The sequence below is a fragment of the Sinohyriopsis cumingii genome, chromosome 15, assembly GCF_028554795.1.
Source record: "Sinohyriopsis cumingii isolate HCF-2022 chromosome 15, ASM2855479v2, whole genome shotgun sequence".
NCBI lineage: Eukaryota > Metazoa > Mollusca > Bivalvia > Unionida > Unionidae > Sinohyriopsis > Sinohyriopsis cumingii.
In genome coordinates this window covers 131441908-131461225 of record NC_142975.1, presented here as the reverse complement: position 1 = coordinate 131461225, position 19318 = coordinate 131441908, and the positions used below count along the sequence as shown (strand labels likewise).

Sequence of the window (19318 nt, the reverse complement as noted above, 5' to 3'; positions counted from 1 at the left end):
TGACTTTTGACCTACACACCAGTAGCGACAATTATATCCCATGGTAAACATATTTATGTTGTCTGATGTCAATTTATTCATGGCAATAATCTAAAAACTTAAACCACTGACCACACACCTAAAATGTAAACAACCACTCTGATGTAGTCTCGTAGGCAAAACCTGCTGATCCCCAGAAGAAAACAGGTGATACTGCCATGTAAACAAGAGGCCAAAACGTGCTTTGTATCATGTACCTGGTTCACATAAAAGGTTATTAACAAGTGCTGATGTTGCCCATAATTAGGCTCATTTGCATGTGTGTGTATGTGTGTTTGTGTGTTGGCAAATATGAAGCAACACAATTTAATTAATGTGTGTAGATGTTGATGATCGTTTCATTCATTTGAGATCTTGCTGACGTAAGTTTACATGCATTCTAAATAAAATCTGATTAGAAATCTGGAATCTATAATGGAAACAGGAAACAAGCTCAGCCCATCAGATGCCATTTCACCTTATTAACAGCACTGAACTCACTAATAATCAATTAAGACAGCTTATTGTTATTAGATTAAATGCCAGGTTTGATCAATATCTGATCACAAATACGAGCTGTAACAAACTCAACCATTTAGATGGCATGCTCACTTCATTAATATAAATGGATCGCACTTATCATCCAATTTGTTAATGTTATTGTTGTAGGGTTTAGCGCCATTTTTCGGCACACGATAGGCTATATATGGCGGCCAGTATTAATGGTGGAGGAAGAACCCAGGAAAACCCCGGAAAGAACCACCGTCACCCAATTTGAAGAGCTTAATTAAGTAAGCAAATACACTAATTTTGAACTAATTCTGTCTAGAAATAAAGCCTCAAATGGTAAACAGCTCAATAAATCTGATGACAAATCATTTTTGATCAGAAATGAAGCCTCTAGAGCGTTCACAAATATGGTAAATACTGATAGATGCCAGATGGACATTGTGAGCACTATGTCCTGCAATTTGAAACATTTGTTGCAGGCAGGACAAAAAGTATGTTTACAGAAGCATGTTTGGTTTTCCACACATTTTTAGAAAGTCAAACTAAATTTAATGACAATGCATCTTCTTGCAAAATCAGACTGAGGGCAAATTACAACAGCTGAAAGTCAAATCAACATCAATTACTGTTGCAGTAATTTTCAGGGAATGCAATGCTTCAAGTATGTTTTAAGGAGTCATTATGATATTGTCAGCTCATTGCATATAGGCCTCCCAGTGCATGCTTATAAGCATAGTATGCAAGTCTGAGAGTTTATGTATACGTGTTTGTGTGACTACATGTTGGATGGCTATATCATTGTTACATAATCAGATGTTCCTATACCACTACACATTTGTCATTTTCAAATTGAGACATTTCAAACAAGGCAGATGGTGATTAAAAAAGAATATCTCTAAGAACAAGTATGTTGTTCAATTGGGCAATTGCATTAAATGTTTGATCTGCTCACAAAAGCAAAGTGGAGGCAAAAACAAAGATAATGAAGGTGTCAACAGTTGACATGCATAAAATAAACAGTAAAAAGAATGAAGACTGGGAATAAACAGGTACCAATAAACCTGTAAAACCATTTGAGTAACTTATAAATTTGTAAGTCCAGAGATTGGAAAGAGATGAAGCTGTAGGTTATGATCAGGCACAAGTCAACATGTCTCTGAAACAGTTGTTTAAAAGAAAGGTATCGGTGAAGTTAGAATCAAAGCTTTAAAATCTATAGCCACTTGATCCTTTGAAAGAATCGAATAAATACATAATAATTAACTGAACAGATTATTGTAAAAGGTTAGTAATAAAAAAATTGATACATTTTGAAGAAAGTGACAACTAAAATTACAGCATTTGAATTGTATTGTTTATTATCACCACAGTGAGATGATAAATCACAGATTTGTGCCATGATTTATTTACTTTATACATGAATGAAACAAATTCCAAGTATATAAAACACAGACACCAAACATACCAACTACATTTGGAATTAGTAAGAAAAATCATGTACAAAATACAAGCTATGATTTACTGTGATGCATTTGTATTCTGTCAGCTCTTAAAACATTACCTACTCTAATCTGAAGCATTATATTGAAAACAATGCATCACTGAATTAATGTAATAATCTGGAAATACTGAAAGAAAACAATACACTGTTCTTCTCCTAATAAGAAAAGGAATGATTTGCATATTCATATTTTAATTGTTTTTACATAAATAAAAATATATTCAACCATATTCAGCCTCAGGCTAGTGTTTAGACTGATCAAGTGTGCCACAAAACCTGACATCTAACTTGCATTTGTTTACTGATGTTTCACTTCTATATCTGACTTGCAGAACTTAAAAACATTAACAAAAGTCTTTAATATTGTTGATAATGCTGCCATTGCTAACAGCAAAATAATGTCTATGTCTCACCATTCAAATGCAGGGAGAAAACTAAAATTACTCATAGAATAATAATTTGATCTCGGACCCGTAACAACAACTTGTTTTTTTTCTCTCATTACATTTTGTCCTACTTATTGTGGCTACATCTGTCAGTGAGTACTTACAGAATACATTTGTTTTTCCTTTCAAAACATGACAGGCTATATAAAGCAGCCAGTATATTTGGTGGGCATGAACTTGTGTCATCGTAATACCCCCCCCCCATTTTGTGAAGATATCTGAAAACGTGTAGTAGATATTAACCAGAGAAGACTGTTATGATCAGAAATTTAAAAAATGGAGAAATAATTATTACTCATCTGACAAATCTGAAAGAGAGACACAAACAACTGTCATTATACCAATGTATGCCAAATTTCATGAAGTCATGTCAAAGGGTTCAGGAGTTTTTAAGTACAAGTATACACCCCACTTATTGTAGTCTGGTCCCTTTGGATACAATATAAATTTAACATGATCAATTATACAATTCAAAATAAAAGAAACATGAAAAAAGAAAACCAGATAATTAATCTGTGGATATGATTTATCTCACACTATTGCTCTCTTAATAACTTTTAAATAACTATGGATTCATTTTATTTTCCTTGCATGCCGCCAAGTTTCAGGTATTTCAGTTCAGTGACCAGATGCATACATTATATAATCCGTCAGTGAAGAAAACAGTAGTCTTACCTCATCAAAGGCTTGCCCAACATGGATGTAATTACCAAATATATTTTGTACATCAAAAACATTTTAACGTACCAAAATAAATAGAACTACACTAAATTAATTATGAATATTAAGCAGAAATAATTATTCTTGGTTTCTCCAGTTATATAAAAAGGCCAATATATATATATATATATATATCACTAAAAATGTGCACATAATTTTTCATACAACAATTTCACTTTCATTTTACAGTATTTACAAATATGCATATATGTTAAATACTTAATACTTTTTTTCCTATTATGGTACTTTTAGTGAAAAGTATTTTCACTTAAAAGTTTCCTGGCGAAACTCACTATATATATATATATATATATATATATATATATATATATATATCAATGTACCTGTGTCTTTTTAAATAAAACTGATTTAAACAATGATAAATCAGTTGCCACTGTGTTCCAGTATATGCATACATAATCCAAACGAAATAAATAATATTTAGTCCACAATTCTTTTACACAAAATCATCCATGCAGTTTGATCAATCAAATATGATACACCTTCACAAAGCATGTAGACACATACAATATTTATTTTGTACACACTTATATGGTTACATTAACTATTATTGCACTGTTTGTTTGAGCATGTGGGTGCTCACTAGTGTTTTCCATAAAAATTTAATATCAAGTGAAAATAAAAATATGACGTGAAAACCTACATTGACTGGATGTCCAATACATAGCAGTATGTGACCAAATTGAGTCATATACTATCAATTTGCAATTACAGCAACAACAACAAAATAATTTAATACTCTGGACCCACCTTGTAATGAAAATTAATGCAATATACATTTCATAACACCTGTATTGAAGACTGGCATTCACAGATTTACAGATATACACATTAAAAGTTTTCCATCATTCAACAGTATTCGGTAATGTACATCAAATTTCTATGTCACAATGTATTGTCTCATTCACCTCCCAAAGCTTTCACATGTAAAATGTTATTGTGTCACCAACACATAACAAGAGTGTCTAACTTGTGAAAGAAAGTCTAAGGCTGTACAAAAAAAGACCAGTCAATTTGAGTAAAGACAACACTTAATCTGGTGTCAATGCTAATTTAAATATATGTGCATAGTAATTGACAAACATTTTGAAAATCTTGTATCTCTGACTAACCCCTCAAAACAAATAATATTTTTGTTCAGCAGCAATTTTTAACAGCAATATCCAATAAATTGTAAAACTTCAAGGAAAAATAAGCATTCATGTCAATAAAGTGTAGTTCTTCAAGTTTGATATTTACTCCAAAAGAACATTCCCTAATATTTGTTTTCTGCTGATATTGATAATTTATATAATTGATAACAGGCTTAAAAAAGCTTTGAGTTACCACTTGCAAATGGAGTCCATTATGTGCTGTCACATCTGTGTCTCTGCAGCTTGAGTAATCAGCAGAAAAAAACAACACAGACCGTGATCTACCAGCATGTTACATCAGAGTCAGGGACAATGTTGTTTACAGTTCAACTTTACTTATAAGCAAGTATATATGGTAAGTGGATCCAAGTTGGTTCAGTTCACAACTAATTTTTCTCATAAAGAATCATATACAACAGAATTACAGCTCTCTGTCACTGTAGCATAATTCTGGATATAACACTGTAAAGCTATTTACCTCACTACTAAACTTATAAAAGTAAACAAAATACAACTTAAAAAAACTCCATCAAAATCCCACGATAACATAATGGCTGGGGTCACACAAAGTACCACTGTGTTATGTAAAATATCATGCAAAATATCCAGAGAAATCAGTTAAATGAAGAAAATACTGCAGGTTCATCTACTTTACTATACTTAACAAGGTGGGGTGGGGGTGGGGTGGGCAACAACTACGGATTCAGGGATGCAGTTACCATCTTAAAAGCATTTTAAACAAGAAATACCTAAAACAGCAATCACATATTAAATCTTTATATTTGGTTGGATGAGAACCATGCACTGGCACATACATATGCATGTACAAGAAAATGGCAACTAAATGGTGTAAACAGAAGAAGCTCACCAACCAATCTCATTGTAACTGCTATTGTAATTCTATCAAAAATGTGTATGAAAAACATAATTTCCAAGAACTTATCTGTTACATTCCATTAGAATTCCAAATCATTTCTTGAGTCATGGTGGGTCAGTAGTTAGCATGCCAGGCTCATGACCAAGAAGCTGCAGGTTTGAATCCTACCATAGGATCAGCCTGGGTAGGTTACCATGGTGTGTCCTTGGGCATGGCACTTTACTCCAATTGCCATAGCATTAAATAACCTACTTGTAATTCAGTGTCATGAGGCAACAAACCAAACCAAATAATTTCTTACTGACAAGCTAACTTATAAAAACACAGTATTTTTCATAAACATTCAAATAAGACATGTCTAAAAGGCTTGATTTTTGACAAAATAAAATGTGCAAATCTGAAACCAAATTCTTGCCAATACACTCATATTAACTTGTAGAAACAAAGCTACCGTGTTTTTCATAAACATTCATTATAACAGCAAATCATTCCCCTCTTACTAATTAAATGGTTCTGTTCCAGTCAGCGTTCAACAGCACATGTAACTTTGGAATCTCAATGACAAGTAGCCTGTGTGTACGTCTGATTGATTTGAAGATTTTATCGCCATGGGGGTGAATGTATGTGGCAATGACCAAAACTGCTCCTAGCAATTTGGGCGATCAACTTATTTCAACAATGGCATGTATGTGTGTATGATTTGAATTTTTAACACAGTTTTAACAATTATTCGGTTAAACTGCTATGATGTCTACAGTGTGGCAGTTTATACTGATGTCTAGCACTGGGGCATCATGCTGCAGACATGTAGCATTACATCCCACCCAGTCACATTATCCTGATACCAGGCCGACCAGTCCTAGCAATAATCTCTTAATGGGGGGTTTGCACCCGAGACCTTTGCCATCTGCTTTAGCCACTTCGGCCACCATAGCCGTCCAACAGTGGCATTGTTTGGTACATGGGTGATTATATGGTTAATCGAGGAGGCACTGATAGCCCATTGTTTTTACTGTTTTCCTTTAAATAGGTATATCGAATGATTTAAAAATTTGAGTACGAAACTCGATTATCACAGTTTGGTCCTTGCATGTATATGCCAGATAACTGAGGTAACATCTGTTTGCTACTGTTTACCCTAACACTAACCTCTTAATGCTGAGTGCCAAGCGAGGCAGCTGTTAGTACCATTTTTGTAAGTCTTTGGTATGACTCGGCTGGGAATCGAACCCATGACCTTCCACATCCAAGGCGGATGCTCTAACCACTAGGCCACCGGAGCGGTCTAACAGCCATAAAGATCAGTTTCCCAACTTTTTCAAGCTGACAAAGCTATATATGTACATGCATTATGCATATGTATAAGCCCCTTCAGAAGGAAGCACATAATAATGTTAATACACAGGTAAGGAACAGATTATGTTCAGAAATAATTTACAGATTAATGCTTAAGTGGAGCAGGAAGAGAGGTGTTAGGTAAATACTGAACTATGGCCATTTCCTCTTCCCCCTCCTTTTCTATTTCCCCCTTATTTCGGCGACAAAGCGGGATGTACCCTTTCAGATAAAATCCTGAAAGCATCTCTCCTTAAACTGTACATGGGGAACTGATTTGGAATTTCTCTTTTTATGCAGAGATATTTAACCAGTGAATGTAGGTGTCAATGGAAAAAAAAAAATTAGCACAGAATCAGCGAGGGCACAGATTTCAAACTGCTCAAGTTTATCACCTTGTGTAAATCAGAAAATTATAGAATAGGACCAGCTGCTGTCAATTGTTTTCCTTCTTCACTAACAAATACAAGTATTTGTGGCAGCAGCAGTCTTTTGCATCTGCAGGAAGTACAATGTGATAGATTTTGTTGGTATTTATCCTCATTCCCATGCCAAGATTTGTTCTAGATGAGATTTTCTTTGCATGAGGAAATTGCATTATTTCTTCTGTTTTGAAAATAATATCGTTAAGTTTAAGTGAGACATGTAATTGGTAATAAGATGTTTTCAAGCATCCATACTGTGCAAAACAAAGGGCCTGGTGGATAAAGTAAGTTAAATGGAACCACCATTAAAAAGCGTAAATCGCTCAATAAAACTCACTGACAATGAACATTTAGTCTCTTTGAAACTATTTTTGTTTTCTTGTCATCAATGAGAATTTCAAATAAATATATGATCTATCTGTTAAGTTGCAAACTAGATATACAACTAGTATGTCAATATACATATAAGGGCACAACCTACCTACCAAAAATGGAAAGTTCATCAAGCTCATAGATGTATCGATATGAATTATATCACAAACTGCATTGTGAATCGTACCAATATGCAGCACAGGTGTACTGTTTTACCCCTACAAGCCACTACTGCAATCAATCAGGGTCAGTACCAACACACAGAACAGCCAAAATGGCTTTTAAAGACACTTCAGCATTTTAGCCTCTTAAGCTGTGTAGACACACCTCGCCCATCAAGGTGGTTACAGTACATAAAGACATGTACCCACTGATCCTTCCTGTGATATGTTGCCGTAAATGTGTGCTTAAATAATGTCTTGTAATAAGCTTGTCTGTTGTATCTGTTTTGAAAAGCAATGACTGAGTTGCCACAATACAGCCAGAGTACATTATCCAATCACCATAGCATGCTGGTCACTTGAAGATGCTCACTTTTGGTTTGTTAAAACAGTTACATACCACTTTATTGTGAAATCAGTTGTACAGAATTCCAATGATTGAAACTGTTTCTTTATTCTAAGCAAAATCATACGGATTTTTTTTAGTGAATTATGGCATGGATGCAAAGAATGTACATTGTGTTGATTAAACAGTGCTTATATTGGTTGAATATTTGTGAATGAATGTGTTTTGGGCATACTGGGCTTAAAATAGATTGCATACATGCATGTAAGTTTGATTTCCATTATTTTGTGTTTTAGAACTACTAAATCTGTACTGTACACTGTGTGATGTCGATCATCATATGTAAGGAGTGTTTCAACCTGAGACAAGATATTTAATTGACAAAAATAACCCAACATTAATGATTGTGTTTCATACAAACAGATTATTTAATATTCAATTGTTCATTATAAAGCATGTTTAGAATGTAATGATCAGTTACTGAAGTTATTACTGTATGTATGGTGTTCCTTTCATTGCCTTCCCTCCCCACTCCATACATAAGCACATACATGAATTCATCCAGTTTGGAACCTAAGACAGCTGGTTGGCATCACTATCCCCTTATAATGAAAGAGAGCTGTACTTTACTGGCAGCAATTTAAAAATGAATACAAAACTTATCATTTTGTTTCTCAAAAAATATGAAATAAAGCTGTTAAAAACAATTCCCATAGTGAGACAGTTAAGACCACTTCCCACAGTGAGTCAGTCTGGGATCATTTCCAGAGTGAGACAGTTTGAGAAAATAAACATGAAATTATTATTTTATGCATATCTCAGAGTAATTAAAGCTCACACACATTTACATCAATGTCATAGTTTTTTATAGGCTGATGAGATACAAGGATCATAAAAAGAATTTAAAATAATTAAGTAGAATTGAAACCTATATTGAGTTATCTCTTTGATTTCATTAACTTCTGGCAGCCATGTGAAGGATTCAGCAAATGAAGAACCTATCAACACTGAAAAAAACAGCTTGTAATAAAATTATACTGTGACTCTAGAAAGGTTTATGGTTGACTCGGTGGAATCTAAATACAACAAAGTCCCAGACATCTTACAAAAAGGAAAAGATAACTTACCAATATCAAAATCTGGAGGTACACATGTATGTACCTTTGTGAAATATATGGACTATGTTTTTCCTGAATTTATGACTAGGAGAGACCATAAAAAGACTCAAAATTATGGAACGATTGCCATGCCACAGTTAATAAAACAATCTGGACACAATATGTAAGACTCAGGATGAATCCTCCACAATGAGAACACTAGGAGTTGTGTGCTTCTGCTGCATCATCTCTGTGGAGTCTTTGGTGTAGTTTACAAATGCTGCCAAATTGTTAATATTGTACACTCCAGGTTTTCCAAAGCAAACTGTCAGGGGGATGTTTCTTTGTTCCTGTGGACCCAGTTTTAGTTCTGTCAAAGTCTGTCCTACCCAGTTAAATCCATGGGCTTGTGTGGCTTCTGTTGAAAACTGTGAGGAGTCCTGATATTCATTAAGCCTGTCAGGAGAAAAAGATTTTTGTTTAAAATAGTAAATTATTCTTCTCTGTAAATACTTACCTGATCATAGTAAGAAAAGAAAAAAAAACCTAGCTGAAAACACAATCTTATGTCACTTGTTTAGGTTTGAATAAACAGTAACACAAGAAAGAGTGAAAACAACAAGCTTTTAAAAATGCAATAATTTATGTCCCTGGAAAAATTGTAAAAATTAAAAAATATGAACTTATGGTTTTATAGAATCAAATCCAAAAATAATCAAATAATAATCCAAGAATAAAATTTTTGTAGTCCTAATAACAAAATATTCTACTGATTGCATGTCTGAATTCCAAAGAAGACTCCAAAATGGAAGACGATGACGTATAATGATGCAGCATGTAGTGCTGAAGTCTACAGTTCCTGATAGAAACAAGAATCACTCCCGTTTCTGATAGCTGAATAAATTTTTATTAAAATCTGTTCTTCCACAAAATTACACGAGCACAGGTATTTTCCAGAAAATAACAGAATTAATCCTTTTGAATCCAAGTTATTTGAAATAACTCCAAATCAAGCAATCTGAAATAACTCCAAACAGCACAACATACAACTAATAGTTTAACAACCCAGCTTCTACTGAGATTAATTCAGAAAAACATGGGTTATATGGTCTTTCTAAAATGTAAACAAGGGTCACGTGATCATCTTAAAGCATACAAAAAAATTAAATTGAAATAAATATATATTAAATCAGATATAATTAAATCAAAATATACATAACACACAAACAAAATGTCTTTCTGTCTATTTACCAAACAGATAATGGGGAAGTACCTCTTACAGATTAACCCACCTTGCCCCAGCAGATGGCCATCCTAATGTCTGCCAGTTTAAGCTTGAGTGAAACCTGTAACATGATGATCACATTTGCCAGAACGGGTTAAAGGATTGATAGTAATGTGCTCACACAGCTTTAGAGGAATATAATTTACTGAAAGATTTCCTTTCTCCATCAAATACATTACCAAATCTCGTTAACATTAACAGGATGGGTAAGAGGAAGAGGAAATACTTGAAAATCCAAACTCCACCCACATAACCCTTTAGAAGCACAATGACTGCTCTAATGATAGGGTGAATGTTTCCTAACGAGAAGGCAGCACACTCAAAGATGATACATTCATGCTCATGTGAGGGAGATCCCAGTGGGATGCTGTACCTGACTATTAACATACTTGCAAAAGTTTCCTTGGTGATTCCAGCACAAGCTGTGTCACAACAAGGGCAGGCCAATAAATCATCCCCTCACCCATGATAATACTGACTGGCAGTTTAGGGGCTGATATCGCCTATTCATTAAAACCTGGAAAACTCTACAGCACTGTTGTACAATTTACACACTTACCCATTATTTTTTGCAGCTGAGAATTACCATCGGCTGAATGGTTCTTTTGGTGACATGCATTATATTTCTGGAGCAAATTCTATGTTTGTTGACTTGTAAATCCATGTGAAATAGAACAACCATCTGTCCTTTGGCCATTTTGAATTTCGTGGTAGATATGGCTGTTACCAATTACCAGTAGGTGTCTGAAGTGTACATAGGTTTGTTCTGTTAAGATCTGCATGCAGCAAAATTGCACATTATAATGAATAGGTGACATCAGACCCACATATTGTTCATCAGTGCAAACACAGATTTGGGGGGTAGATTTATTGGACTACACTCAGGGTTGAGATGGCGCTGTCATGAATGGGGTGTGGTTACAGTCTCGTCAACTACCAGTGGCCTGATGAGATTCAATTCTCTCCTGTGTAAGGCCATGTCATTGAAAAGAACCTGGAGAAAGCAGACAGAGTGTGAAGGCTAACTGATCCCCCTCAAATTGAGAGACAATGTAATATTCACAAGTTCAGCTCATGGATATACTTTGTATTTTGTGAGCATAAATTTTCTGGATCATACATTAATCCAGTGAGCATTCAGCATATGTCCATCTAATAATTTACTTTAGTAAAGCAGCCTGTGCATGTAGGGTTATGTCTTGCTCTCCCACCTTGATTGGTAGGAAGAGGCTTTAAGGGTCACTATGGACATTCTTGGTATGCCCCTGACAGTAGCAGAGAATATGTAACAGGACTTGCTTCTGCACCTCTCTCGATGGGTTGATCAAGGAGAGAAGGCAAATTGTTATTTTTTATTGCCTATAGACAGTAACCTGTTCTTAGAGACAAACTAATTTGTGTCATTAGTACAACTGTGCCAATGTGAGGTCAAAGTCAGGGCTCAAATTTGGAAGAGTTTACCCATGTCAAGACCCAGGAGAGATTCTATTTTGGATTAAAGATATAAAAAAATCATCACTGAGATATGTCAAAATTGCACAAGTCATCAAGATCATTTCTGAGGCCAATATCATCCCTTTCATGTCAGAGCATCAATGAAATCATGTGATAGTGGTTATTCCTTTGTCTCCAAAGAGGAAAAGAAGCAAGCAAGCCAACTGGGGGAGAGAGGTTGAACATGGTGTGATGTTGTTAATGAGACATTAGTTGGTGAAAATATGCCACTTCCTGTCATAAGCTGTCAATGTTGAAGGCATCTAGCTGTTGAGATCCTCTGACCTATTATGTGCAGAATTTCTTTTCATGCAGAGTATCCCTGACAAGCGACAGGCATGAAGGAATTTATTTGGACAAGAATGGAATAATGACTCTGACCACTTGAGTAGTGTGGGGTTTGCAAAGATTTTTCTATGTAAGTTAATCACTGTACTGAGCAGACTGTTGACCCAGGGCCTATCACACTGGATACGAGCAAACAGAACTATCTGCAAGCCCTAATCCTCATTTTCTGGATTAGAATCACAATTAATTATAACTGCTGAAATAGGCCCATATCTTCCCTAGTGACTGAAAGAGCATCAATGACCCATGCCTCTGGGTCCCAACAGGATAAACAAAGGTGGGCAATTTTGTTCCACCTCATTTTAAATAGGTTTAGTATCAGCATCAGGAGCCCTTAGAGTGCAAACTCAATGAAATAGTTGGCCTCTCGACAATAATGGATTGCACATGGGCAATGAGCCTACCTGAAATGGGTTGGAAAATGTATGTGTATATAGCACAGGTCACAATAATGAAGCTATGCCCATAGCATAATGAACAGCTCTGGTGTTTTTTTTCCTACCATGTTTGAAGAGGCAGTTTACTACGAGTTGTTTGACATTATAAAAACTGCCTTGCCTTGGATGCACTCCATCCAAGCATGGAAAATAATCTTAATTTCCTAGAGAAATATGCGAAGAGCATTCTTCTGCACTGTCCACTTGCTGCTGACCATATTAAATTGTGGTAGCAAATGTGCCTCACAACAACCTGACAGAATGGTACCTGAACAGAATGTTACTCCAGACTGGTGGTTTCTTAAGTTATTGATGCCATAAGCCACTACCTGTCTTGCCAATTAAGCAAAAAGTGTTTGACTTTGATCAAAATCATAATTTGGTGATCTACATGAACCAAGATTGGGCACCAATATGCCAGTATAGCCATTTGAAGAGAGTGCATGTAAAAGCAGCTAAGGCTGAGCAGGTCCATAGCACACTGAACAGGCTGAGGAGTTGAAGAAACCCATGCAAAAATCACAGCCTGGTAGATGACATCTCCAGTGCATGAATGATATGGTACATGTATCTGAGGGGAAAATAAATCAAGCTGATTTAAAACTCCATACCAACATGAACAAAATGTTGAGCTGGGACAAGGTCCAACTTCTCAACATTGACTATCCAGCCTACAGTATGAATGAAGTTGTTCATACTGTGATCTAACTCCAAACTTATTGAATTTTCTGCAGAATATTGTACAAGTACATTGCCATCAGTGTGGAATAGGACATCTAGAAGTGGTACATGGTGCAGTCCAATGTCTTGGTGAATTCCCAAGGGCTGAATGAAAGGGCATGGAATTGGTACACTACCCTGCAGTAGCCCAAGTGAATGTCCTTCCTAGAAATTGTGGGATTAGCTATGTGGAAATAGTTCTATATTAGTTAAACAGGGAATAAGTTAACATGACATTCCTGACCAACTTAGATGTGGCATGAAACTTGTCTAATCACTTTAAAAAAGAGGGAAGAAAACATTTTAATGACAGTAATGCCTTTATCTACATTACTCACATCTGAGTGGTAAGCATCAATTACATGACTTGTACCAATGGGATGAGAAAGTTGCAGGTAAATGACTCACCAAATAGACCATTGAATCAGTTAGATCACAAATCATGAGATATGCCCAGTAATTTCAGCAATCTCTGCTGACTGTGGTGAGATCCTATAGGACAGATTTTCATTATCTTCAACATTCACTGAGGCCTTAACCTTGTATGTGGTATTGACTGCTAGAGGATGGTATTCAGATGGAGACAAAATTTCACAGACCTCTTCAATACCACCATAAAACTGAACTAAGTTCTTTCAGATCTAAATCCATATCATTCCCCTCATCAACAAGGGGGTTGTCCTCTTCCTGGGAAATAACATTCCATACAGCAGTGATTATGATATGTTGTCAAAATGTGAAATATTGACCATACCTGCTTGATTTGCTAGTTGTGCTGGCATGGCATGTCCAGTATGGAGTGTTGCCTGGTTGGGGGGATATTGGTCTAGGCAGTTGGTCTGGCCAAACTGGATAGCTGGATGGGCAGCATCAATTATCATGCCAGTACACCATGTGTTGGCATCATTGATATGATCCATCTGGCTGGTTGGCTGGCCAACAAAAGTGGTCTGCTGGAAGCAGCTCACAGTTGCTGTTGCAAATGTTGAGCTAAGTGCCATTCACCAGTGCAAAATGACAGCATCCCACCAGCCAAAATTGTACACTGACTGGGTAGACAACTGGAGAGGTTGGCTGGCATCCAGGATGGTATACAGTATATGATGTGTATGCATTCCTGGCCCAGTTGGCTGGCATCCAGTATATGATGTGTATGCATTCCTGGCCCAGTTGGCTGGCATCCAGGATGGTATACAGTATATAATATGTATGCATTCCTGGCCCAGTTGACTGGCAAAGTTAGAATCAAGCACAGGCAGAGGTAGGGATTTATAATGAGCTGCCAAACTGGACATAAAACTGTCCTAGTTTCCTCCAATTTGCTTTTCAACATACTTGAAGATAAAACTTGTTGTATTATGCATGGTATCCATGATTCCAAGGGAGTTTATGCAGAGTCACTTGTGACTTCAATGGGGTTAGAAGTATTCATCACTGTAGGTGCCTTTCTGGGTATCTTTGCCAAGGATATGGGTGGCATCTTAATGACCCTCATAAAATCTCTAATTGTGAATGGATGGATACATTACACTTTGTATGCAGAGAATTTCAAATGTGCCCTTATCTCTTGGCCCTTCAACTGTACTTTTAATATGTGTTAAAAGATCACACACGTTTAAGGCCATAACGATGAATATAAGTGCAGGCAAGGCAGGTCTCATGATTTTTCTCAGTGACTCTGAAATGCTTGCATTTCATGCACTTTTGTAACAGCTCTAAAATGATAGAGAGAATAATGATAGAGAGAATAAAAGTTTTAAAAGCCCCTCTACTGAGCAACCAAAATATTCAGTGTTGAAAACAATCTCTAATATTATTTGGTAATAACAAAATTTTAAAAAATTAGCTGCTGTGGTGGACATACTGGATGTCAGATTGGCACACCGTCATTAAGGACCAATGAAAACATAAAATTACATTTAATAGGAGTAGCAAAAGCAAAATCTTCAAGATTTTCATCATGCTGGTCATAGTGGACATCAGATCAACATCATTCTAATTCATCAGAACCAACTAGAGATAATAAGAGGAGTCAGTGAAAGCCCCATGCTAATGTAGACATTCATTCAGGATAAGTAGTGATAATATTTTCAAGATGGCCAAGCGGCTTTATTTTCATTTAGGACCATCCAGACATCACGAAGAGTCTTTCCATTAAAAACCACATGCTGATATGACCATCCATTCAGGAGAAGCAACATTATAAGATTCTCATGATGGCAGCAGTGGCAGCCATACTGAATGTGCAAGTGGCACCTGTTTCAATTAGGCCCAAACATCATTAAAAGTCTTGCGGTGAAAACCACACCAATATGAGTTTGGTTTGGAGTCATGACAAGAATTATAAGTGGCTGCTGTGGTGGCAATACTGAAGTATCTTCATTTTTGACCAACTAGACATTACAGGAAGCATTCTCGTTAAGGCATGATTTTCCATTCAGAAATAATGATGACAATATTTTCAAGATGGATGCCATGGTGGCAGACACCATAAGCAGTCCTTTGGTGAAAATCCTATGTTGATATGAACATCCATTCAGAAAGGCAGGGTAAAATGATTCTCTGGATGGCTGCTGACATTTTTAATAATTAAAATGAAATGACACTGCAGAAAATGAAAGACTTCACATCATAAATATCAACTTTCAAATAAAATAAACATGATCCAAAGTAATGAGAAATTATTTTAATTTATGTACATTATCAAAATGTTACCTTTGTTGAGCCTTGCTGGTGTCTATCAGGACAGTGACTTCTGCTTCTGAGCAGTTCTGTAGTACAAGTTTTACTGGCACTAGGCACAACCTGTCAAATAGTACAACATATACATGAAATACCATGGCAGGAATGTATTGATGAAATTTAACATAAAAACATTGAAGGAAGTTATGAAAATGAGAAAACATTGATATAGCTATCCCCATTATAATGTGCCTTGTTATTATGTGTTTCTAGATATAATGCAGTATTAGTATGGACTGTATGACCATATTTCCTTTTCAAAACACCATTACTTAACAAGTTCTGACTATACTCAGTACATCACAGTTCCATATATCACACTATTCTCAATTAACCATGGTTTCATAGACATCATGGTTCTATTTAAAGAAGGGTTTCAGTATACAATGTGGTCAGCAGTAATGGACCCTTGCTACCACATTATAAAGAGGAAGAGCTGAATATTTACTTATTAAATGTACTAGAAACTGTATCATTTTTGTTTCTGGATTGCTGCTTTAGCATTAGTATTATCTTTCCATGATTAACTAGTTTCCTCTCAAACTAAAAGACTGATTTTTTTTAAAATTGATAAACATCAAGTTGGATAGTGAAGTTTCATTTGATCAGGTTCCTAAATGAGTCTATGATTATGCTAATAAAAAGCAATTGCTCAGTTAAAAGATTTAGGATAACGGTATAAGCTTTCACACCCTTACTATCTTGTTCTTTGCATTTTAGAGTGTTTAAAATGGGAAAACATACCAACCAAACGAGTTTAGTCAGTGACACCTCTACTGATTGCCAGACAAAGAAACTGTAAATTAGACCTAGGCATCTCATTGAAGTAGGCTAAGTCAGCAATATCTTTATAGACTGTTTGACAAACAAACCAAAAAAATATAAACAAGACCTAGTGAATTTTACTTCATTATGATCATTATTTTGCAGTTAAATAGCAAAACAAATAAAAAACAAGTTGATATAATGATATTTGAGAACTCCAATGACCGATGTCGAGTTGGTCATGGTATTGCCAATTAAAACCTTTGATCTAAGACCAATATCCCTATTTATTCTTGAAATTTTTGGATAACCACAGTTACTATAAAAATGTTCTTCCTTATTACACAAGTGTTCACCAAGTGTATTAATGCTAGGAGAATAGGTAACGGAAGGTGGGAATGCTGAGCATCCTACCTATACCTTGAGTACCCTTCTTGGGAAGAAAGACTGGATTCCATATGTGAATGATAACCTGCTCTCCTACTTAAAGCAACACATATGGTCACATGATCCATGACCAGTCTTCTAGTTCAGAAGAAGATTACTGAAATATCCTTACTGTCACAGTTCACTGGTGAATTCAGTTAAGCGAAGAGGCTGTGACAGTTTAATTGGGTCTAACGGTCATCTTGGGAGCCACCAGATTCAGGTTTTGTCTCTACGAAGCTATATCCAAGATACAAACTTGAAAAGGATGATGCTGTATGCCAGACAACAGAAGCTGCAATGATGATTATGATGCGTTAGACTGCGAGGCTCACAGAGATTTTTATTATTTCATGAGCTGAAATTCTCATGAGGCAAATCTTATCTTTTGAGATGTTTAAGCATGCCAAGCATATAGCCCACTTAAGCCATGATGATCTGGCTAGGGAGGTGATGAACTACCTTCTCACCTTCATGGGACAAAGAGCCCTTTGCACATGCCATGACCTGTCTGTGTGCTTCAAGAAGTGTTAGAGGGCACAGACAGGATCTTGCTGTTCTCAACTCATCTACAGATGAGATGGAGCATATGATAACTCTCTGCATCCAGATGCTGACTGGTTCTTGGCTACTATGCCTAGCTGAGTTACGAGGATCACTAAACATCGGATCGGAACTGAAGATCGTTCAAGTCAACTCAAGGAGCAACCTGCATGCTGAAGCTAAAACTGTCAGGAAAAAGGTTAGTATGATAATAGTTTCAGCAAGGTCTGGACTAATGGTTGAATTTTTCTGAACTGAGCCATGATAAGATCCAGGAGATCCCAGTTTGAAAAAGGGTGAGGGTTTTTGGCCTGTTTAAATCAAAATTGTCAAGTAGGTCTGATAGGTCTTCATCATGGTCTTTATCATGGCCGACATCTCTTCTGAATGTGTCAGATATCATGGAGTGGTAGCCTTTGATGGTAACTGGTGCCCACTTTTTCTCTTCATACATCCAAAGAATAAAAAGTCAGCTAGTTGAAGGATTGAGGCACTAACAAGGGCTGTTAATGACTCGTCACTAGTCCCTGGAAACACACCCCTTTCACTCACAAGTATTCAGAGTTGATGGTTTTCATGCTCTTGAGATACTCTCCATAATTGTTTGTCTAAATTTTTTCCCTTGCAAGGCTGTGCTGACAAGAGCCATGAAAGAGAAGATGGTCCAGACAGGGGTAGAATATTTGTTTACCATGGTTATTTTGCAAGATTCAGTTTGGCTATAATACTCCTGAGTAGGTCTATCAATGACCCAGCATAAAACACAGGTACTTCTAGCTTAATGTGCAAACTTTCTGCACATTAAAAAACTTTTGCTTTGCAGTTTTTGTTTGACTAAATATTAGAGCAGGGTGATGATAAAAGCTACCCTAATTATCTATGGGCACAACATATTTTAACCTGACAGAAAAATACTGAAATTGTGTATGTATGATGATAGAATCTATGTAAAATTTGAAAGCACTCAAAAAGGTCTTACAAAATTAAATTTAGAAAAATTTCATGCTGATATTGAAGCCAATAGCCCAATCTGCAATTATTATGAACAGTATCCAGTGTTTACCACTTTAACACTGGTACCCTGCTAAGTTAATAATTAGTGGGCTGATTTCTCCAGTGCTTTAAGTTGTTTCTCGTTACTTCATGTATGCTCTGTGTAACTGATACACAATATGTGATTTAATTACCTGGACTCTGAGAAGCTATGACTGACAGTTGCCTTGTGCTGGAAGCTGTAACTGACTAGTTGTGTGATGACCTCAACTACTGGCCTTATATCTTCTTGTGGTTCAGGATCTTGTATAAATTTAATGGCTGGCCTCTCTGTTTGTACCTGCTGTAGACAATTGCATTTGAAATTCTATTAAACATATAAAATGATTTCAAACATATAAAAGCATATCTGTCTATTTTATGCTAATATCTGTACATCTAAAAACATATATATTTATCTTATGATAATAATGGCACATCAAAAAGCATCTCTGTCCAAATTATAATGTCTACATATAAAACCATACTGATCTTACACTATTATCTGCACATCTAAAAACATATCTGTTCAAATGCTAAGTTCTGCACCTAACATACCCTGCT

General features: G+C 35.9%; 1 protein-coding gene across 2 annotated transcripts in view; it reads right to left on the bottom strand.

Moving 5' to 3' along the window:
• Positions 1 to 1868: 1868 nt before the first annotated feature.
• LOC149782788 (trafficking protein particle complex subunit 8-like) overlaps positions 1869 to 19318 on the bottom strand; it is a 175596-nt gene continuing 158146 nt past the window's right edge. For both annotated transcript variants that reach the window (XM_089934298.1, XM_089934299.1), the window contains exons 27-29: positions 18910 to 19058; positions 15962 to 16051; positions 1869 to 9418 (exon numbers count right to left, since the gene is read on the bottom strand). In XM_089934298.1, coding sequence (XP_089790424.1) covers positions 9154 to 9418; positions 15962 to 16051; positions 18910 to 19058 — 504 coding nt within the window. In that variant the 3' untranslated portion in view covers positions 1869 to 9153. The remainder of the gene's footprint in view (positions 9419 to 15961; positions 16052 to 18909; positions 19059 to 19318) is intronic.